The following is a 23,596-nucleotide window of genomic DNA, read 5'->3' as shown; positions in this document are numbered from 1 at the left end:
TGATAATATATAAGGGATGTGATAAAAGAATGATATGCATCAGACTTTAATAATGCAGGAAATAAGGCTGTAGTGATGTTGTGGTAATCACGGCAGGGGATAATGTGCAGGTGGTGAAGGTATATGCAGGATGCTGTGGGGTGCAAAAGTGTTGAGATGCTGTGAAAAGTAGAGGCACATGTGATAGTAATGTGATGCAGTGTGAATGCAGGAGGGTGAATGGGTGCAGCAGTGAAGAGTGTTGCGCCCAAGTGATGGTGCTATGGTGTTATTGTGAGGGAGGTGCAGATGGTGTTGCAAATAGCAGCAAGTGGTGCTCAAGGATATAGAGAATGAAGATGTAACAAGTAAGGGCAAGTGCTGGGTTGCAATATAGGTGTTGTGAGTGAGTGGGTAAATGTTACATAGGGTGTTGATGTAAGAGCTATGATGTGAGATGGAGTGCAAAATGTAGTGGGGATGGAGTATAATGAAGTAAGTGTTGTAGTGTGGTTGGAAGTTCGCTGTTGTAGTGCGGCGAGGTGGTGAGATTGGGGTTGGAGTTTGCGGCAGGTATTAAAGTTAGTGCATATGCTATGTTTGGGATGTGGTGTTAATGAAGGGTAGGAAGTGTTGTGCAACATATAGGTGTTGTGGTAGTGATGACAATAGTGACTGTGCAAGTATTGCTGTAGAAATCACAACGGATGGTGTGTTGGGAGCGTGGAAGTGTGTTGTGAAAGGAGTAAGTGATAAGCAGTGGAGAGGTGCTATACATATGTTGTACACAGGGTGTGAGGGTGAAGGTGGAAAGGTACTGTGCATAGTGGATGGATGCTAATGTAGCAGGTGAAGCAGGGGCTAACAGGGGACAGTGCAAAACACAGTGAGAAGGTGAGGTTGAAAATGTAGTAAGGTGTAGGTTCACATTGTTTACATATGGAAAAATGAGATCAATCAAGAATATAGATTCAACAAGACAAAAGATACTTCTGATAGCATAATTAAAAGAAAAGGTCAAAATCCATATCCATTCATATTCATATATCCAGCCCTAAAATACTGGGATTCTTGAGCTCGATGGAACCTCTGTAAGCATTGTTAATGTTGCAGAAATGATGTCCAAAACAAATGCCTTAGTTATCAGGAAGATGTAAATGGTTCCTAATTGCTCATTGTTTGATTCAAGCAGAGGGCTATTCCCATCGACATGTCTATGCATGCAGGTCCTTGGTTGAGCCCCATGCAAGTGTTCTTGGGACAATACCATCAGCCACAATTGTTGTTCCATTTTCAACACTTAATAGAGGGTCCACCTCACTTTCCTCCGTCTGGGTCAGCTGTGCAGAAGCTTCAGTGACCTTTTGTTGGCTTTCAAGTGTGCAAAGTAATAATAAAAGATCATTCCAGCCAACGCAGTAAGAATGCCCCAAATATTTTTTCAACTAAATGGATCATACAGTAAAACATATCCAAAAGCCAAAACCATGCATGTCTTGAGATGTCCTAATACTTGATACATGACAGGTGATGTCCTCCCTATTACAAGAAATGTACTGAAGTTGACAAATACAGAAATCACGCAAGATAAACGATGGATGCCAGAACTTGAAGTGCATACTTGAAGGCAAGCACATTTTGATTTATAAGTAGTCCATCAAGAAATGGGCCAGTCATGAACAAAGTTAATGCTTGGTAGAGGGAAGAGTGGTGTTGTTGGTGGATACAACAAATGGGTGCAGAGGTGTTGTGGGCACCTACGATAATTCTTGTCCAATTGAAAGCGGTGGGATGAGTCCTGGTGCAAGTGCTGATGCAGAGGATTTGGCTGGTGGTGAAGGTGTGGGTGCCTATTCACACAGAAACAAATGCAACAACCTATATATGATGACTACCTAATCTAAATATCAATATGAGAAAACAAAGCAACATCACTAACATATAACATCAACAAGAACGATTCAAGTAACACTAAGGGATTAAATCGTCTAACACTACGAAGCCCTATCACTCAAGATTACAAAGGACTATGCTGAACCGAAAAGAAACATGCTGAAAAGAAGAGAGGTAAAAGACTACACGCAACACAACAGGAAAATCAATTTGGAGTGGTGCGAGGCACTACTCGACTCTATCACACTGCTAAAAAAAAGGACTAAACAAAATATTGCTAAATCAGTTATAACAAAATTATTGCAAAATAAACACCAACCATGAAATAACACAAACGAATGAAACTGTATATTAAAACAACTATTGACTAAAGAACTAAAAGAATGGAAATTAGAATATGGTGACAGAAAAAAAATGAAACGTGATCTGTTGGACCTGTACATGAATGACGTTAGATCACAAAGAAAATGAGGAAACAATACCTCCCCTTTTTCCAATCAGAGTCACCAGCATTCGATTCTGAACCTGCCTCCTCCAGAGCCATCACTTCTTCATATATTTTATTAGCACCAGGGGCATGTAAATGGTTCTATCAGCAGATTGGTAACCGATTTTTCAATGAATCGGTGTGTCAATCCATGATGAACAGAGAGATGAAACACATATATTCAGATGAATGTGCTTCTGAAAATTGGTCTAATGCAAATGACACTGAAATCACATACCAGATCTAGATCTAGGATGATGAAATGTTGAATCCACATGAGAGGTACGGGTTCAAAATGCAATGAATAATAAGAGAAATAAAAGCAGATGAAATAGAATGAAAATCAATGAAACAAAAACACAAATGAGAATCAAACCAGAAATATTGATCGAAGATCATATACAAAATTAAATTCAGGCATTGAACTGCTGAAATGAACACCAGAGAAAAGATATATTGTAAAGGAAACGCAGATGCAGAAATAAATTACAAATTATGCAAAAACCTACAAAAAGAAATCAAGGAAATTCAGAAAGGAATTGTGAAGAAGAGAAAACTGTTGGAATATGGACATTCCGTTAATATTGCACAACATACGTAGATCGATATTTGCTATATGCAAAATCGATGCTATGTGGGTAATCTAATGGGGGCGATTAAACAGGAAAAGAAGACAAAAATGAAAGAGAGAAGGAAGGGGGAATCCTTACTGTAGCCAAAGCTTCAGGGTCAACTGGCTTCTGAGTTGCTGCTGTAGTCTTAACTTCCTTCAGCCGACTGTGAAGAAGAAGACGAAGACAAGGGAAAGGAGGAAGGAAAATGGGAAGGAGATGAGAAGAGAAGGGGAATGGTGTGCGATGGAGGGGTTAAGAATGGATAAAAAACATCAACCCCCCATGGCTCTTCTTATAACAGAAGGCCATTGGGGGGTTTTACAAATCGGGTCCCTCATATTTCAAAATTTTTCAGAAAGATGGCTTTTGAAAGGAGGTTTTTCAAAATGATGGTTCTACTTGTAAAGTTTTTTTTTCAGAAAAGAGGTTTAGGCTAATTTCCAAAATTCTTTTTCTTTTTATATAAGGAAAAACCTGAAAATATATGAGAGAAATACGAGGATTTTTGAAAGATGGTATCCAAACAAGGTTTTTGAAATGTTTTTTTTTGTAAAATATTCGTTTTAAAATTTAAAGATTTTTTGAAATGAAGTTTTTGGGAAAATACATGGTTAATTTCAGGAATTGGGTTTTAAAACGGGTCTGGATCTGAGATTTTGAGAAAATATCGAGTTTGGATCTTGAATTGAGATTGGATCTAGATAAAATATCTGAGAAGATACATATAATTGATTTTTTTTTTATTTTTTTAAAAAATAGAAGATTTAGGTTCAGAATTGGATTAAGATATCAGATTTGAATTCAAGATTGGGTCAGATATGAAATTTGAATTTGGATTTTGGATCTTCAACCAGTGAATCCGAGAAATGAATGATAATTGATCAGAAGTTGACCCGATTTATTTAGAAGATAGAAGCCAGGGAAAATAAAGGGAATTTTTTATTTTTTTTTGGAAAATTTGGGGTGTTCACAATAGGTCATTATCGGTAAAATGTAGAAATTTCAAGATCTCTTCATTTACGAGTCTCTTTATTCTCTTTTTAGAGATATGACCCAACCTTCAATGCCAAAGCATGTAAGATTTATCATTAATCATGTTATGTTTATTCCCAACCAATGTGTATTCAGAAGTCAAAGACTCCTGAGTTTGAATCTTCACGTTTAATTTATACAAACCATCATAAACTAATGCATAACCAATTTCAGCAAAATTTTTATAAATGAACAATTTGATATTTTCAAACTTAAAACAATATCCAATTTTGAAATTGAAATTAAGTTTCTACTATATGATGAAATATAAAAGACATCATGAAGATCCAAAACTACACCTATATCTAAAGTAATCTTACAGGTCCCAACACCCTTCGTATGCGAACACATCTTGTTTCCTGAATAAATATTCTTCTCATGCATTGTTGGTTCCGTTCTGCTCAGAAACAATTATAGACAGTTGGAAATATGAACAATATTACCAGAATCAATCTACTAGCTATTTTCAGGAATTTGTAATAAATTACATTCATGAGAAACAAATGACAAATTACCTTTCTTTTACAACCACTTCTTGTACTTTATGCAATATGCCAACTTGTGTCCCTTCTTCTTATAAAAGAAGCACTTTATGAGAGCAAAGTCAGATTGTTTGCCTTAGGATGTTTTATCCCCTACTAGCTTCTTCCTAGCATTTCTCTTAAATGCATTCTTCTTCGATTCTATCTTGGGTGCATGAGAAGCTATATGTGCGCTCTGCACCTTCTCTTCTTTCAATCTCTCTTCTTCTTCAACACACTTGGACATAAGTTCATTAAACGTTCATTTATCATTATGTGTGTTGTAAAAGATTTTGAAAGGTCCATATGCCAAGGGTAAGGACGCTAGAACTAAATGCAATAGAAAAGAATCAGAAATGGCCAGCTTCATGTCATTTAGCTGAGACACTATGTTTCTCATCTCTAAAATGTGTTGGCGAATGTTTTTCCCTCCAGTATATTTCATAAATATGAGCTTTGACATCAGAGTAATGCTTCTGGCCTTGTTTGAACTCACAAATTGTGCTTTAATAGCATTCAGAAATTCTCTCACTATCCTACACTGCGGGATGACACTTCGAATATTCTTAGCCACCTTAGATTGCAGAAGCAACAAGCTAAGTCTATTCGAGCGCTCCCACTTTTCAAAAGCACTTGTTTGATCAATCAGGGCAGCAGATTCATTTATCCTTAGAGGCAGATCTAAATCTATATACCATAATGTAAAGAGAACCGTCTCTTTCCAATCACTAAAGTTTGATCCATCTAAAAAGGGAATAGAGCTAGAGTCATCTAAAATCACAGGACTAGATACTGCATGACAAAAGATATGTATCAAAAGACATTCGTACGAGACAAAACTTAATGAAAAAAGCAAATCAATAAAAACCCTTAATATGCTTATTTTCAGGCGAGTGTAGGGGGTCATTGAAGCCTTACTTTGGTAAGAGCTCTAACACGTGAAACCACTTCGTCTACCGGCCATATTTGGTAAAACTAAGGTTCTTATGTAGTTAGACCATCAACACAAGATACCTTCACATACACATGTGCAATGTATCTCAACATATTTGCCTCATTTTACCCTACCTAAATTCCAAACACGATAAAACTATCTTTGGGTCATTTATCGTTTCATGAATCTAAGTACAACAGTAATATTGGCTAAAGTTGTATGATAGTACTAGAAATTGTAGACAACATACGTGTATTTAGTCACTTTGGTGACGTGAATACACTAAATCATCTAACTATCCTTAATGCCAATATTGAATATATTCATTCATACATGAACATATTAACAAAAATATGAACTTTAACATGCTGCAACTTGATGTTTACGCTCATGAAACGAGAATCCAAATAAAAAAACATAATGAACCGATGAAAAGACCCTTGAACCGGTCCTAAAATCTCATGAACCGATGATAAAATCCTTGAACCGGTCCTAAACCCGAATGAACTGGTCGAACGACCCATTGAACCGGTCCTAAAATCGAATAAACTGATCATAAAAAACCCTAAACCGATTCTTAAACCTCACAAACCGATTGAAAGACCCATGAACCGGTCCTAAAATCGAATGAATCGGTTATAAAATCCTTGATCTCGGTTTATAACAGTTTGAATCGATCTCAGAAACTCCGAACCGAATCTAGTTGACTGAGAACTGGTTCCTTAATGGCCTGAAACAGTTCAGAAACCTAGTGAAACGGTTGAACCAGTTCACTGTTACCATTACAAATCAGTGGATCTGATTCTGTCAGATTTGCCAAATCCAGAACCATATAACCCGATTCAACCGGGTTCTAGATCTGACAAAGATAAAACCGGATCTAGTTTTTTCGAATCCGATCCAGGGACATTTGGACTTGGGTACTGTGATCTGCAACTCTGTATCCAGATCCAACCCGGTAGCTTTGTGGGTTGGTAGGGGTTTATAGATCTGGATCTAAAATAGTGATTCGACCCAGTGAAACTGTAGCGACCCATACCCAGATTTCCCACCCTTTGAGTAAAATACATTTTTTTACTTTTTTTTTTATGAGTACGCAAGTGCGGAAGGACCGAAAGGGGAAGATCAACAAGCGGAAAAAACCTTGGGCGGTCACTACAGGTGTGAATCAACATTAAATGAAACAACTTTATTAAATACATATTTACAAAACTGTACATCCAATCCCTTATACAAAACACTGCCCGGATCCGACAGATGAGGTTCAGAAGTGTGGGTTCGAAGTCCGCGGCACCACATCGAGCTCCATCGCACACCTAAGTAAACCTGCATCCCCATAAAATGGGGTCAGTACTCTTTCGAGTTGGTGAGACAAACCAAACCATAATACCAAAGTGTGGAATCGAGGGCAAGCTATTCATACAAGACATAGCATGATTATCCACCATGATTGAGCAAAGATAGCACAACAAGTATAAGACAATGGTAACTACACCTGGGGCAATATCGATAACTACTATCAATAACATGGTATGCATCAAGGATCATGATTTAGCAATGGATTAACATTTGTAACAAGGTATGCATCACAGAACATAAAGTACAAGTGTATCGAGATGAAAGATTGTAACTAGTACACATCAATGCAAGTAGTCAAAGTAAGAGTGACTATTATGCATCACAGAACATAAAGTACAAGTGTATCGAGATGAAAGATTGTAACTAGCATACATCAATGCAAGTAGTCAAAGTAAGAGTGACTATTATGCATCACAGAACATAAAGTACAAATGAACAATTTTGAGCATCATATCATAGGCGAATGAACTATCCTATGATGATTCAAACATCGTATTCTATGATGCTATGATGCTATGATGGGACAGTTAGAAGCATTTGGCATGTAAGGCATAACTCACAAGCAGTGCCAAGGTTCATAACCCGCACATGGCAACCATTAGCGAACTCATCTCGCTAACAACTCACCAAAAAGTCCAAGGTCGCGTAAGTCGTGCACTACTGCAATATCCATAGACTAATTACATCCATCTTGCACTACTGCAATATCCATAGTGCATCCCTAGGCATAACAAGCACGATGGAAATTTACACCTAAAGTCCACTTCAGTTGACAAGCACAATCCATTTGCGATACGATGAGTCAAAACTATTACGTGGTTGGGGTGTTGGACCCCGTACTGCGAACACACCTGTAGCCGCATGGGCTGCAGCCCGAAACCTCACTAACAAAGCTAGAGGTGTGGCGAAAGGAAGGAAATTCAGCTGCGACTGGTGTTGACCAAAACCTACCCTACCATCGTAGCTGTCGCATTGGTGCCTTGGGGCACCAAACACACCTATTGCAGGCCCGGTTGGGGCAGCACTGCGGAATCGGCAAAAGGGTAAATACAGTATGATACGCTGCCACAAGGTACAGAAAATCGAACCGAAGAAGGGTAGCACTATGCTGTCCCGGGTGTGCTCGAACTTGAGCACGGTCTGGACCGTGGGTTCAGACCCCGCTGGTTTCAGTCAGCACCGCAAAAGAGAAGGGGTGCAACCGAAATCACTGCAGCTGCAGCGAGGGCCGTATGCCCAAGTCTGGAGGCGCGTGAGGGCTGTCGCCAAAACGATCCAAGATGGAGCAGACCTTTGACAGGTCTGGACCATGTACGGTCCAGACCATGTTAGGCCTGGAACAAGCCTAACCCACTTCAGCACAAGCCGATGGGCTGGGCTAAGGGCCACGCCAACCGACATAAAGATAATGAAGGGCGCACAATCTTAACTAAAATGCGCAACATAGCTTCCAGCCATTGTGCAACCGAAGCCGACACAATAAATGCAACATACATGCTAAACCCATAAACTGAAATGGGAGCATGAAACATATTACGATAAATACAAAAAAAAGCATGAATAAAAATCTAAACTCATGGCGTCTTACCTCTATTTTGCTCCATTAATTGCATGTAATGAAAACTATAGAAATAAGAAAACCCAAAACGATTTCAATGGTGCAACCCAAAACATTTTTTTTGTTAGAAGAAACCCAACGATATCAAATGGCAAAACCCAAAACACATTTCAATGAGGGGACCCAACTATTTCAATGGGCACCTCACTATCTCATTTCGCAATAACCAAGAGATTATGCATTATAAGTATGCTCTATATGACCACCCGAATGGGATGCATGCAAGCAACTAACCGAAAATCACATTCATGGTTCTATGTGAAGAATAGCTTTTGAAAAGCAAGAGCACACTCGACTTGCTCAAACGAATCCACAATAGGCATAGAGGGTTAGACGTCTCACCTTTGCGGCTTTAAAATGGAGGAAATGAGGATGGTGGAGGCAATGGTGTCCACGGCTGGAGTTGCTCCACACCACACCCACAAACTTACTCTCGATTCGGTATTTGGGAGAAGAAGAGGAAGAAGGGGAAGAGAGAGAGAGGTTTCCTCCAAGAAAATCACCCAAGAGGTCCTCTCTTTCTCTCTCTTGAAACCTTAAGTAGTTAGGGTTAAACACATCGGATGGCTAGGATTAGTTGAAGCAAGATGGAGGGCTGGAGTGCTCCACGCCCCACCCATAGGTATCCGCGCCCAATGCATGTTGAGCTTTTAAAACATTTCAGAAATCTTTCAAAAATGCCATTGCAAGATGCCTTTAATATTTGTTAGTTTTACAAAAGAGCCACCCATGCTCACCCAATCAGATTTTGTTATTTGAATCCCTTTGAATTATTTACAAAAACACCATGGGGCGCCAACCCCATGGTCCCCCTTTATTGAAAATGTTTTTCATGATGAGGTTCAAGGCTCATCATGGTTTTCAAAAGAAAAAGGGCCAATCGTGGCCTATTTTTCAAAAGCCATGCAAAATCTTACAAGTATGCCATCCAGCTGGTCAAACCCTTGACCAACTGGTCAACCAAGTCTAAACTCGTCCTCTTAGAGGGGCGCACAAAGGATTTGGGTCCTCTAGGTGACCCAGATCCAAGATCCAAAAATTGCCAATTAATAAGTTTCAAAACAATACTTATTTAATGCCTTAAAATATCAAATAAATTCCGATAAATCATTTAGTGCTGTACCAAACCTCAATTAATATGAAATGCATGAAGCCTTATAAGGAAATTCTCATCCAATTGCGAGAATTAAGCGTATTACGATTCGGGTTCAAACTTAGGTCAAAACTCGTAATTCGCATGCACTGACGAGGTTTTTACGTCGTATAAGTCCCAAATCCGGGGACAAACCATAAAAATATAATATAATTTAACCCTTAAATTCTTGGAAGCTAATTCGTCCGGAATTAGACACTTCTTACTTGCACAATATATTTATGCGATTTTTAGGTCGCGAACACAAGGCAGAAATACAAAGCATAGTCAAATTTCACCAAATCACGCGCTACTTCACAAGTACACACAAACATACATTTCAACTCAAATAATTCAATAAAGTACCCAGAGATTCGCGGGTCTTACAGAAACAATATGGATCGAATACAAATCCAGAGTCCAAATCGGGTTCCATAAACCTGACTCAGTCCAAAACAAAACCGGGTCTGGGTCTCTTACCTGGGAATCAGATCCGATCCAAAGAACCTTTATGGATCGGTACAAGTCGGGTTCTGATCCAATTATGGACCCGATCCCGATCCGAAAATGGCATGGGTTTGGATATATGAGAAAAATAGGATCCCTCACTCAAAGCATAAACTCGATCTTGTGAACCTCATGGATCGGTTCAGGTGGGGCAGGTCCGAATCCGAAACCATAAAATCCTGTTTTAAGAATTAGGGTTTCAAAAACATGGAATCCCCTTTTTAATTTCCTCTCTTCCTGATGGATCGCTGCCGCTGCCCCCTTTCGAAACTTCATCGCCCGAAGATGTCGCCGGCGGCCAAAGGTCGGCGACATCAGTTGCAGGCGGAAAAAGGGTTGTCCTCACCCTGTTCTGGCCGACCACTGGAAGGAAGGTGGTGCCGTGATAGGGAAACCAAAATGGGCGACGATCAAGAGCCGCCGACCACGACCGGCTGGTCGATTTTCATTGTCAGTGAAGATCGACTGGCTGACTCCTTCATGGCCGTCAGTCGATGGTGATTCTGGAAGGCTCCTCCCAGAAGAAAGGAAAACACCCACCGGTGACCGGTAAGATTTTTGATTTGGGCATTTTGGGAAACGACCGCCATAACGTCGAGCATTCCTGAAACCGACAGAGAAAGCATCCGGTACAGCGATGCATCTCCCTCCGAGAACCCTATAGGGTTGTTTTCTGGAAGGGGGGAGACGCCGACGCTGTGTAGCCGGACAAAGACCTGACTACCAAAAAATTGCAACATGAGAGGGGCATAAAACGCAGCACGTTGCAGAAGCGTGGGCCGATAACCCATTGTTGGGTTTAGCCTACGCACAAACAAACAACCTGCAGGAAAGGCGTACCTGATGCCGCCACCGGTGAACCGGGATCGGTGGCTGGCGGTGGCGACCAGAGCAGGGGAAGCTGCTGGCGGTGGCTGGAGCAGAGAAAGGCTTCTCCTCAGCCGGACTGCGGCCCTCCATGAGCGCAAGCTAGCGGATGCAGTCGGTGAGCAGGACCAGTTCCCTTGCCGAATGGGAAAAACCCTTGAATAGAGAGGTAAGCAAAGCAAAAAAAAACCCTATTGCGCCTCTCTCTGATTTTTTCCCTGTATTTTTGTATCTCTGTCTATTTATTGGGGTCGCCCACGATACCCCATTTATAGGCACAGAGTGGGAACGGTTTGTGCAACTGTTCCCCCTTTATTCTATGCGGGTTTAACGGAAGGAACACCTTTCGTGGGGGAGGGTTATCCACATCGTGGGTAACCACCATCAATCGTGGTGATTTATCCCAACAAATCGTGGTGGTTTATCATCTTCAATTTTTTTCTCGTCTTAATTTTAAAGATAAAGTTAATCATTTGATTGATATAGCAAAGAAGCTGAATACAAAAACACTGTCGACATCCTTATTGATCAAAATATGATTATGTGAAACTTCTTCCCTTCAAGTTCTCCTTAGCTCTTCCTAAGCAGCAAAGTCCAAAGGCCCAAAGGAAAGAACGTTGGGGCCGGTTGTCTGGTGTGCCTGAGGAACTCCATTTGCCACAGCACTCCCAGTCTGCCACACCTGATTCACAGAGGTGCTGCTGTTCGGAAGCACGACGGTCGCATATATGGTGATTTCGCCGCCTGCTGATTCGGCGGATACGTTCTCGAAAGTGCTGAGGCCCTCATGATCCATAGGAGGACCGTAGCTTGTGATGTCAGTGCTGTATGCATTCAACATGCCGGTTGCTTTATCAACAAAGGCGACGAGAGCCTTAGTGCCGACCATCTTTGTGGCTGTGGGATTGATCCCCCAGGCGATCCACCCGCCGGGGGCTGCTGGGGTGGCTCGGTAGACGATATCAACCGAGGGGGAACCAGGAGAGTAGTTCCAGTGCAGGTAGGCGTCCAGGTAGGGGAGGTCTATGCAGGAACTGAACTGTCTGCCCTTTGTGAAGGTCTGGGACTTGCAGGTCTGAGCAGAAGCAATGAGAAAGAGAGTGCCCACAGAGATGAGCAGGACAAGTTGGGTGGTGATGAAGTGAGCCATGATGAAGGGGATAATCTCTCTCTCTCTCGTTAGTTAGACAGGGAGGTGAGATGAAAGTGATATATATAGAGTTTAAGGTCAAGAACAGTCCATGCAGTTCTGGAAATAGTTGATGTCAACGATAATGATGCAGTATCAGATGAAATCCTATAGAAGCTTAGTATGTAAAGGTCAGCCAGAAGAAATCTTACACAGTAAAAATGTAAAGAGTGTGGATGCTCGGTTATTATCTATTGTTAAGACAGGTCAGTGCTGTTAACAGCTGATGAACTAGGCAATCATGAGCCGTGGATTGCTAATGACTAATAATTCAAGTTCCTTTGCCACCCTTTGAATGTCACAAATCTCACTCTTGGGAAAGTCAAACACTGATTTGTAATAAGAAAATCTTGGGAATTATATATGCGAAACATATTAAGCCTCATTTCTAGTTCTGCCCTATAGTTTTGAAGTGTCTTATGATAGATATGAACAGTTAAATGTGTTTAGCATGCTCGATTTAGTGGGAATAGACTCTTAGATCATGTTTTTTCAAGGAAAAAACATGATTTTATGAGCTGGAAAAAACTGATACCTTCATGGCCATTGATTTTGGATTACCGGAAAAACCTGTATACAGGTCAGATTCCGGTGATCCAAAAGTCGGTTCCTACTAAACAAAACCTATAGATCATATCTATGGTGTTAGATGTAAGAAAAAACCCCAAAAACTGTAATTTTGAGGAGGAGAAACCAGAAAGTGGGCATAACTAGTTACTCATTATATATATATATATATATATATATATATATATATATATATATATATTTGAAAGAATTTTTTTCAGCAAAATCTTGGCAATAAAAAATAAATTTTAAAAAAAACTAATTTTTATAAGAAAATATAAATAAAACACATTTAAAAATAAAAATCTCACTATAAATACCTGCTAAAACCATAAATATCATGATATTTGTCACGGTTTGAAAATCTCGCGAGAAAGCCAAACTCCTATTCTTCATGTTCAGCTTGTCAAGCCTATTTTATGAGTTTAAACGAACTCTTTCTGAGCTGAAAATTTACTAGCAAGCCATAAACCTAAAGTTATGGGTCCACCCAGCTGATCCATAAGGATGTAAACAATTTGGATTTGGATCAGATGTCGTCAAATACCATATCTGACTAATTTCTAAATGGATTTGAGCTAGACACTTACTAGCAAGCCACAAACCAATTTTTTTGGGTCCAGCCGCCTATCCATAAGGATGTAAACAGTTTGGATTTGGATAGGATGTGGTCAAATACCATATCTGACTAATTTCTAAATGGATTTGAGCTTAATGATGAAAAGCTTATACCAAATCAGGTTTTTTACATGCAGTCAGATTTGGATCTGTCAAATCCGGATATCCCTTGGATTTGGTAGCAAAAAATCAAAGCCATAACCTAATCGAATATGAATTTTGCCTACCAAATTCGACTAAATGGGGTTGGATTGGGTCGGATATCAGATAACATCTGATCAATTGACATCCCTACCTATGTTCGAAAACAGAAAGTTTTCGGATAATTTTTATAATCCGATCCAAACCAGACTAGCAACGATATTTTGTCAGGTTGGTTGGTAAGGGAAGGCAGCTTCAAGAAAATTTTAACCAAAGTTCCGCGTTTTTGTTCCCTTCTATTATAAATATCCGCCCATCTCTCACCGCTCTTCTACTTCCGTCCTCGACGTTCCTTTCTCCGAGATCTCTTCTTTCTCTCTTTCCTCTCTCTCCCTCCCTTCCTTCTGGTTTTTAGGGTTTTGCTGGAAACCGTAGAGATCTTTTGCCATGGCAGAGTCGAGCTCAGCGGGCCCTTCATCTGAATCGTGAGTAACTCGATCCCTCTTCTTTCCTCTCTTTCTGAAACCTTAGATTTCTGTGTCGATGCTTTTTAGTCGTCGTGAGTAGGAGCGATTTATGAACGGTGGAACTTGAGGGTTTCGATCTCCGAGACAATGGGTTTCTTAACGGGGAATTGGGATCGGGAAGGACGCTGTGTGTTGAATTCATGGAAGTTTCCTTTTGTGTTTCTCTTGCATTCAAGTTTCCTGGTTATTTATCTTTTCTTGATGATTCTTTGTGTTTCTTATGCTTGTCATCACGTTTAAATTTGGTGGTGTTACTCTCTATTCGCCGGTAGATTGGGGTTGGGAAAGATGGGAATCAAAGAAGAAGGCCGAACTTGTAAAATTTGCCACTGGGAATTCTGTCTGCAATTTAAGGAACCATATGGTTTCTAGAAAGGAAATCGGGAAAAAAAATATGAACTAAGAACTGAATTCATGTTTTTTTGGAGGTAAACTTTCTTTTAGAATTTGCTTGTGCTTGCATACCGTGAGGATCCTTACCGGGGTATAAATGATGGAGCACAGAGGCCTTATTGTTTCTGTTGGATCAGATCTTTCTGTGGTTATTCGCTTAAGGATTCACGCTGGTGCCTCAAGGATTAATGATATGCATAGCTTCGGAGGGTTGCTGGAATCGTGGGGGCCTCTAGATTACATGGGATGGTTATGAATGTGCTTATTTAGGGGCATTTGATTGCACAGTCCGCTCCATGCGCCCGACGTTTGCATTGCGTTGTACACTCTAAATGCCTGGAACACGGCGTTCCTCGGAGTTCCACCCCTCACCCTGAAGCAGTGGTGTCCGGAAAACCTGGGACAAAAATCAAAGATATTCAAAAATTTAAAAAGAATGAATGGAACACCTAGGACAAAAACTTGACTTGTCCAAGACATCTGTGCACCCTGCCAGGAGTGTCCAGACAGGACTGTTCTACATAGTCCTGTCCATGCAGTCAAACACCCCCTTAGAATACATAACATCTACTTGCGTTGGAAACTTGGACGTACGATCTAACGTGGATATGTCATGGATCGTAGTGTACCAGATCCTGGCTGGTGTGTCCTTCCATTTAGTGGTTATTACCTTTGGCTTTTCAGGTCATCCCTTGTTTCTGTTTGATTGATGGATCATCATTACTTCTTTTCTTTGGAACCAAAAACTTCACCTTTTGTTGGAAAAAGGGAGGAGACACACAAAGAGAAAGTCTAACCGATTTTGTGTGTGGCTGATGTCCTGAGAAATCCCTGTCAAGATAGTGTGTCCAGATCAAACCCAAAACCACTCAAGCACACTGGTCAGCCTGCCCACTACACGATTGTTAATATCAAGCATACATGAAAAATATGTAAGAGTTTTTTTGTAACTAGCGAACTGATCACCATTTGTCCATGTTGGGCTCCTTATGCTTTACGAGTTACTCAGTGGTTTATCTCATCAAGTATACTTACAAGCTGGAGTGCTGAACCAAGCTGAGAGACATGAGCAAATTGGTTTTTTCCCCAGTCCTAATAGTGATCAATGTTCTTTTTTCCTTTTTCAGTGTCAGGTTGATTTTAGGATCACTTTGATTTATCTCATATTCTTCCAACTGTTATAGTACATGAGAATAAAGAAGCCATGAGTGCTAAACCTTTCTGAGTAACTCACACTGTTTTTGCTGGTTCACACTGCGTATTAACTATTAACTGTTTCTTCCTGATCATGTCATATGTAGATACAAACTTCTTATTTATGAACATATGGTGGTAGTGGGCCAATTTTAAGGCTTTGTTAGCAGTTTCTATATTTTTTTCCTGTGGTGACTGCTTGATATGCTCCTGTTGGCATGATTTCTTCCAAGAATATCATTACTATTTGGTTATTATCCTGTATTTGTTTCCCTACCATTTTCTTTCACATTTGTTATAAGATCTTTCGTGCTTGCAACAGGAAAAGTTCAAAGAAGGATTTCAGCACTGCAATTCTAGAACGTAAGAAGGCTCCCAATCGGCTTATTGTTGATGAAGCTGTTAATGATGACAATTCCGTTGTTTCAATGAACTCTGTGACAATGGATAAACTACAATTTTTTCGCGGGGATACCATTCTGATTAAGGTATTAGCTTTGAACTTTTTTGGTGGTCTGGATTTGGTCAGAGTGATCTTTACATGAAATCCTCTTTGCAGGGTAAAAAGAGACGGGACACAGTGTGCATTGTTCTTGTTGATGATACTTGTGAGGAACCCAAGATTAGAATGAACAAAGTTGTTCGTGCCAATCTAAGAGTGCGCCTTGGTGACGTTGTTTCTGTTCATCAATGTCCTGACGTGAAGTATGGACAACGTGTCCACATACTGCCAATAGATGACACAATTGAGGGTGTTACAGGAAATCTTTTTGATGCTTATCTGAAACGTGAGCAGAATCACAAACTGGCTTTTGTATGCATTGGTTTTATACTGTGGGTTGGTTCTTTTTCCTAATTTTTTATTTTTTTTATTTTCAGCGTACTTCCTAGAGTCCTATCGGCCAGTGAGAAAAGATGACCTTTTCCTTGTAAGAGGTGGGATGCGGAGTGTGGAATTTAAGGTCATTGAAATAGATCCTGGTGAATATTGCATTGTTGCTCCAGATACAGAGATCTTTTGTGAAGGGGACCCTGTTAAACGTGAGGATGAAGAGCGATTGAATGAAGTCGGTTATGATGATGTGGGTGGTGTTAGAAAGCAGATGGCTCAGATTCGGGAGCTGGTTGAACTTCCACTGAGGCATCCACAACTATTTAAATCCATTGGTGTGAAGCCTCCAAAGGGTATCTTGCTTTATGGGCCACCTGGTTCAGGGAAAACCTTGATTGCCAGGGCTGTTGCAAATGAAACTGGTGCATTTTTCTTCTTAATCAATGGACCTGAGATTATGTCCAAGTTAGCTGGAGAAAGTGAAAGCAACTTGAGAAAAGCATTTGAGGAGGCTGAAAAGAATGCTCCTTCCATCATTTTTATTGATGAGATAGATTCAATAGCCCCCAAAAGAGAGAAAACACATGGTGAAGTGGAGAGACGTATTGTTTCCCAGCTTTTGACTCTCATGGATGGTCTTAAGACTAGAGCCCATGTGATTGTTATTGGTGCTACTAATAGACCAAACAGCATTGATCCAGCTCTGAGAAGATTTGGAAGGTTTGATAGGGAGATTGACATTGGTGTTCCCGATGAGGTTGGGCGATTAGAAATTCTTCGGATACATACAAAGAACATGAAGCTTGCAGATGATGTAAAGCTCCTTTCTTATTTCTCTTCCTTATTTTTTTTCCATGAAATAGATGATATTTACTCTCTTGAATTGCAAATTAGGTTGATCTGGAAAGAGTGGCAAAAGATACACATGGTTATGTTGGAGCAGACCTTGCTGCTCTTTGCACAGAGGCTGCTCTTCAGTGCATAAGGGAAAAAATGGATGTCATCGACTTAGAGGATGACACTATTGATGCTGAGGTTCTCAATTCAATGGCAGTAACAAATGAACATTTCCAAACAGCTTTGGGCTCTTCCAACCCATCTGCTTTACGTGAAACTGTGAGTCTAGTCTTTGCATTTTCGTTTTCTTCATTTTTTGCCATAAAATTTCATTTTTGTTTGTGGCAGTACTCTATGATCATGTGTTACTATGTTTACACTGTTGTTGATAGGTTGTGGAGGTTCCGAATGTTTCGTGGGAGGATATTGGTGGCTTGGACAATGTCAAAAGAGAACTTCAGGAGGCAAGTGTTTGATCCTTTTTTTTCCCTTGTTTTGTGTACTATTCTTGATGGACAGGATGGGTGTATTGATGTCCAAACTGTTGTAAAAAACTTTGGTGAGCATTCTTTCTTTAAGATGCAGATGTCTTTTGTTCTAAAAATTGCTAACTGCAATTGGCATATCAAATTCAGTCAGTTCTTGACAGAAAGAAATTAAAACGCTGATTGGCTGGCAAAGTTTTATTCTCATTCCATACGTCAGTGCCCATTATCTGATTGCATGACAGAAATGTTCCATGGAAGTTTTTTGTCATAGTAGTTGACATAATGACTTCTTGATTGTTCTTTTACAGACTGTACAGTATCCAGTTGAGCATCCTGAGAAATTTGAGAAATTTGGCATGTCACCATCAAAAGGAGTTCTGTTTTATGGCCCTCCTGGCTGTGGTAAAACTCTTCTTGCAAAAGCTATTGCAAATGAGTGCCAAGCCAATTTTATTAGTGTCAAGGGGCCAGAATTGCTAACAATGTGGTTTGGTGAGAGTGAAGCTAATGTCCGCGAGATATTTGACAAAGCTAGGCAGTCAGCTCCATGCGTCCTTTTCTTTGATGAACTTGATTCGATTGCAACTCAGGTATTCTCTTCTGTTAAATCCTGTTTTAAAAATTTTATTGTTCACCATTCTATTTTTCCTTTCTTCTTATGAGAATAGAAAAATATAAAATGTTAAATGTTAAAGTCCCATTCTTAAAATGAACAAGCATTTGAGCAACTGTGTCCATTACAGCTATTCTAAATTGTTTTCATTAGGGGCTGTTTGTTCCCGGATTCTAGAAGTCTTGAGATTCTCATAAGTCCTGTGTTTGGCTTCAAGTTCACCAAAATCCAAGTTCTAAAAAATCCCTCAAATCCAGACAAGTCTAATTGGGTTTTCAAGAATCCCAAATTTTGTTTTGTCAAACTTGCAGAGAAGCATAGGGTGTCAGTGGGATATTGAAAGTCTTTTCCCTACAGCCCTGGGAATACACTTTCTTCTCCCTCTCACTCTCTCTCTGTGATGGCATGAATCCTTTACTTCATCTGCCATATCTTCTTATCTCTAAGCCATCTTCTTCATATTTTCTTGTTCACCTATGTTTTCCCCTCCCTTATGCATCCTCTTCCTTTTCTTTTCTTTTCTTCAGACCCTAAATACATAATGTCACCAAATTTTCCGATTCAAATTCCTTTTCCTGAATGTTGTGTCCTCTGCTGTTTTTCTGGTTCTTCCATTCCTTTGGTTCACACTCCACTTCTCCTCTCTGCTACAATTTATTAACGTTTCAGTGTTAATTTGTATGGATCTATGTCACAGGGATTCGGCTAGCAGGGTGCCGCACCCGCGTTGACGCGACTCAATGCGGGTGCGGTCAACCCGACCCTGGGTGCGGTCAACACACCCAGGGTCATTTTGGTCCAATTCTTGGATTTAAAAAAAATTGCCAAGAATTTTTTTTTTGCCCTATATGTCACAGGGATTCTCCAACTAGGTGCCGCACCCGCACCCGATGCAGTCAACCTGACACTGGGTGCAGTGAACGCACCCAGGGTCATTTATGTCCAACTTTTGGACTTTATATATATAATTTTTTTATTTTTGCCACACCCCCACACCCAGGTTTTTTGAAAGTGCCGTACCCCCGGCACCGGCACCGGCACCCATGTGACATAGGTATGGATTAAGGATTCATTGTGTAAATTGCATTACTATGATATATTATTGTTTGATCTTAACACCAAATGATACCTGTGATGGCGTGTAAGAATGGACATTAATGTGAAAATTTACAAAAAAAAACAAATTTCTGATATGCATTTGAAAAATTATGAGACAAGTGTGCTTTTTCAGCATTATATTGACAATAAAAGATTATAAAGGTATAAACATAATTGAACTCTCTCTCTTTCTCTCTCTCTTGTGTTTTGGTAAACAAGAACCCCTTTCTTTGCTTATTTTGAAGTTATATTGGCACTGGATAATATACTCTTATTGTATCCTAATGAGTATATATGTATACAATATTCTCTTGAATTGACATTTGTATAAGCCTATCTTTCCCAGCCTTCTTGACTAATCGGTTTTGCTTTCACCATTGTTGTTGTCTTTAGCGTGGAAGTTCTGTTGGAGATGCTGGTGGTGCTGCAGACCGTGTGTTGAATCAGTTGTTGACTGAAATGGATGGCATGACTGCAAAGAAAACTGTCTTCATAATTGGGGCCACAAATAGGCCAGATATTATTGATCCTGCATTGCTTAGGCCAGGGCGTCTAGATCAGTTGATTTACATTCCTTTGCCAGATGAGGCTTCTCGTCTGCAGATCTTCAAAGCTTGTTTGCGCAAATCACCTGTTTCGAAGGATGTCGACCTTGCTACTTTGGCACGCTATACACATGGTTTTAGTGGTGCTGACATTACTGAAATCTGCCAGAGAGCTTGTAAATATGCTATCAGGGAGAACATTGAGAAGGTAAATTTTTTTTCTTGTCCTTTGTTATTTGTGGTCGTTTCTTTTGATGAATTACATGTCAAATTGCACCCTGGAAAGTCCTAATTTACGTGTGTTGAGAACCATCATGTTCTTTTTGGAATCGTTATTTGCACTCAAGCGGCTGGAGGTTATTCTCCATATGCCTGGGCTAAGTCACAGGGACTCAGCAAAGCAGGTGCTGCACCCGCGTCGACACGGGTGCGGCACCCGGTGTGGTCAACATGACCCTGAGTGCGGTCAATGCACCCAGGGTCATTTTCGTCCAATTTTCAAACGTAAAAAAAAATTCTGTTGACCGATCAAAAAGGGCTGCGAAAGAGGATTAGGGCAAATTTTTTTTGCCCTAATCCTCACCTCTCCTCTCTCGCGCAGCTCCGCTCTCTCGCTCGCCTCCCCTCCTCCCGACGTCTCGCACGGGAGCCCGACGCCACCTCCTCCTCTCACTCGTTGCAGGTACTCCCTCTCGCTCTCTTGTTGGGTCGGCAGGGGAGGGGCCGAGCCCCCCCCCCCCCCCCCTACTCCCTCTCGCTCTCTTGTTGGGTCGGCAGGGGAGGGGCCGAGCCCCTCTGCTCCCTTCGTCTCCTCTCCGACTCCCTCTACTCTCCGTCGACCTTGACGCTACCACTGACCGTTTCGCCGCCGACCGTTCCGCCGCCGACCACTCCAGGTATGCCCCCGACTCCCTCTGCTCTCCTCCTCTCCTCTCTGACTCCCTCTGCTCTCTTCCTCTCCTCTCCTCTCCGTCTTCCCTCTCTCCCTCTTAGAATGTCGGGGTCTTCGTGCGCATAGCTTGTGCTTTTTTGGATCTCTGTGTTTGCTTTCCCTTTTCCGCAGCGGAATCGTGTCCCTACTCAGTGCTAACGGCTCAACTGCAAGGTTCCTTGTGCATCTTGCTAGAGGGCTTGGACATGCGGTTTGACAGGCCACAATGCAGCGTTCTGTCGTTGTTGGTTCCCTTGCCGCTATGTGGGCTTTCGGATGTTCGGTATGTGTTGGCTCCGGTGGGGAGTTGAAACAACTCTCCTTCCTGCACTGATATTTTCAATGTCGGAATCCTGCCAGTAGTTATATGCTTGTCTCAAAGATTAAGCCATGCATGTGTAAGTATGAACTAATTTAGAGTGTGAAACTGCGAATGGCTCATTAAAACATTTTTTTAACTGATAACTGATAAAACTTAAAAATTATATATATATATATATATATATATATATATATATATATATATATATATATATATATATATATATATATATATATATATATATATATTTTGCCGCACCCCCGCACCCAAGGTTTTTGAAAGTGCCGCACCCGCACCCGCACCCATGTGACATAGTGCCTGGGTAATTGCAGGCAACATTTTTAATGTAGTGATCAACATTCATCTGAACATGGTGTTGTGTTGGCTATGCTTTTGGTTGTTTAATTGCTTCTCCTTTTGTCCATGCCAGTCTTTGAGATGTTTGACACTTAGTGCGTCCTATTTATCCTTTGAAGTTTGTACTGTTCAAGAATTGAAAATGAAGTAATCTCGATAATTTTTGCTAGTTATGAATGTTTTGACTGTATTATTTTCATAATAATATATTGTGACTTTTACCTGAACCTTTTCTCCTTGAAATGACACAAAAGTTCTTGTTGGTGAGAAAAGTTCTCTTAGTATAAATTCTAGAATGAATCATAGGAATCTGTGATGCATGATGATAAACTGGCAGTTTTTCTGCTTATTCAATTATGCAATTTCTTGGGGAACAGAGAGCAAGTCTGTCAGTTACTAACCTTGTGCGCTTGTGGCATATTCTGAGAAGTACTGCCTTTTCTTCTTTTTCATTTTCATCTATTTAAAAAGAAACCAGGAAATGTCTGAATGCCACCATTATGAACTAAGAAATTTGTTACCATCACTAATCATAAGAAGAAAAATTCCTAGTGCATTTAACTATTGATGGTTGTCGTTAATCATCGATAAGCTGAATGCTTGCTTTGGTATGGAAGGCATTCGGCCTTCATACCAACTATGTATGCGAATAATCATGATAGTCTACAGTATTGGCTGTGATCTTGTCGCGTTTCAGGGAAGGGCCTCATTATCCTTGGGAACTTGGAAAATCTGACAACTTTTGTGTGGGACCCAGTAAGAATTGCCTTTCAGAGAAATGATTGTTTTTTTTATGCAAAAAAACATTGTGTTTTGTAAAAAATCAATCACCATTTTGGCGCATCTATTTGAAGGCTTGAAGCCGATTTGCTGTTTGTGTGAAATTACTTCTCTTGTATGTTTTATACAGGTCTATTGATTGCCTATGTCTATAAAGGTTTGCTCATATGACCATTTTCCTTGTGAAAACAGGATATTGAGCGGGAGCGTAAGAGGCGTGAGAACCCTGAAGCAATGGAAGAGGATGATGTAGATGACGTTCCAGAAATAAAAGCTGCACATTTTGAAGAATCCATGAAGTTTGCTAGAAGAAGCGTAAGCGATGCTGACATAAGGAAATACCAACTCTTTGCTCAAACATTGCAGCAGTCTCGAGGGTTTGGATCAGAGTTCCGTTTCCCGGATAAACCTGAGTCTGCTTCTGCTACCGGAGATTCTGATCCATTTGCTGCTGGTGGTGGTGGTGGAGATGAGGACGATCTGTATAGCTAAGCTGTAGACGCTTGGCTGGTAAGCTCTAGGTGTCTGCCTTGAGTGAGATCGTCTGACCCAGAGAGTACGTGCTCTTTCTGCTTAACCTTCTGCATAGATTTTTCCATTCATTCCTGAATTTTTAGTTTTACTTGGAGGAAAAACATTATTTTGTACTTAAAACTTAATCTTGTAGAACAACCAACTGTTATTCTTGTCATGAGAAATTAAAACGATGACCATATGATCACGATGTTTTAACTATTGTGTGGATGTGCATGTGCTCTTTTCTGAATGAACCCTGCTGGAGAATGATGAAATTTGTTTCACTTTTGCCAGTTTTTAATCCTCGGCCAGTTTTCTCTTAATGAATCCGGATCTGTATAAAAGGCTTTTCTAGTCTGGTAGAATTATCTGCTCAAAAAACAAAAGAACAAAGAAAGCAAAAGGAAAATTTTTGCTGCATAAATTTTAGAGAAAATGGCAACTGATGCGAATAACCTTCCTCTACTCATTAATCTGCCGAGGTTGCAAGCAGGAACGGCCCTCTCTTGGTTGAGCTGCTGTGTCCTGGTTGATCTTGTCATGCTCAGTTAGACCTGAGCTTATGATCCATGCATCAACTCTTTAAGATTGCTAAAACAGGTAGGAGGCTTCCTTGCTGCCATCCATAGCCACACGCTGCCTTGGTATTGGGACTTTTTTTGCATGACAAATTGAAAAAATATGGGGTTTTGGAGAAAATACAAG

The 23,596-nt window shown here is 40.5% G+C and overlaps 1 protein-coding gene and 1 pseudogene across 1 annotated transcript; one reads left to right on the top strand and one right to left on the bottom strand.

The window, feature by feature from the left end:
* Nucleotides 1–11,523: 11,523 nt before the first annotated feature.
* Nucleotides 11,524–12,093, bottom strand: LOC149845706 (cytochrome b561 and DOMON domain-containing protein At5g35735 pseudogene; annotated as a pseudogene).
* A 1,703-nt stretch (nt 12,094–13,796) lies between these two features.
* LOC149845705 (cell division cycle protein 48 homolog) lies at nt 13,797–23,107 on the top strand. The gene is made up of 9 exons (XM_089995927.1): nt 13,797–13,943; nt 15,895–16,060; nt 16,132–16,360; nt 16,452–17,218; nt 17,299–17,520; nt 17,634–17,705; nt 18,038–18,319; nt 19,834–20,193; nt 22,568–23,107. The coding sequence occupies exons 1-9, from the start codon at nt 13,906–13,908 to the stop codon at nt 22,865–22,867; spliced, it is 2,436 nt and encodes an 811-aa protein (XP_089852053.1). The 5' UTR covers nt 13,797–13,905; the 3' UTR covers nt 22,868–23,107.
* The last annotated feature ends 489 nt before the right edge of the window (nt 23,108–23,596 follow it).

Source organism: Nuphar pumila, chromosome 2 (assembly GCF_984573655.1).
Source record: "Nuphar pumila chromosome 2, dmNupPumi1.hap1.1, whole genome shotgun sequence".
Classification (NCBI taxonomy): domain Eukaryota; kingdom Viridiplantae; phylum Streptophyta; class Magnoliopsida; order Nymphaeales; family Nymphaeaceae; genus Nuphar; species Nuphar pumila.
This window is presented reverse-complemented; position numbering and strand designations above follow the sequence as displayed.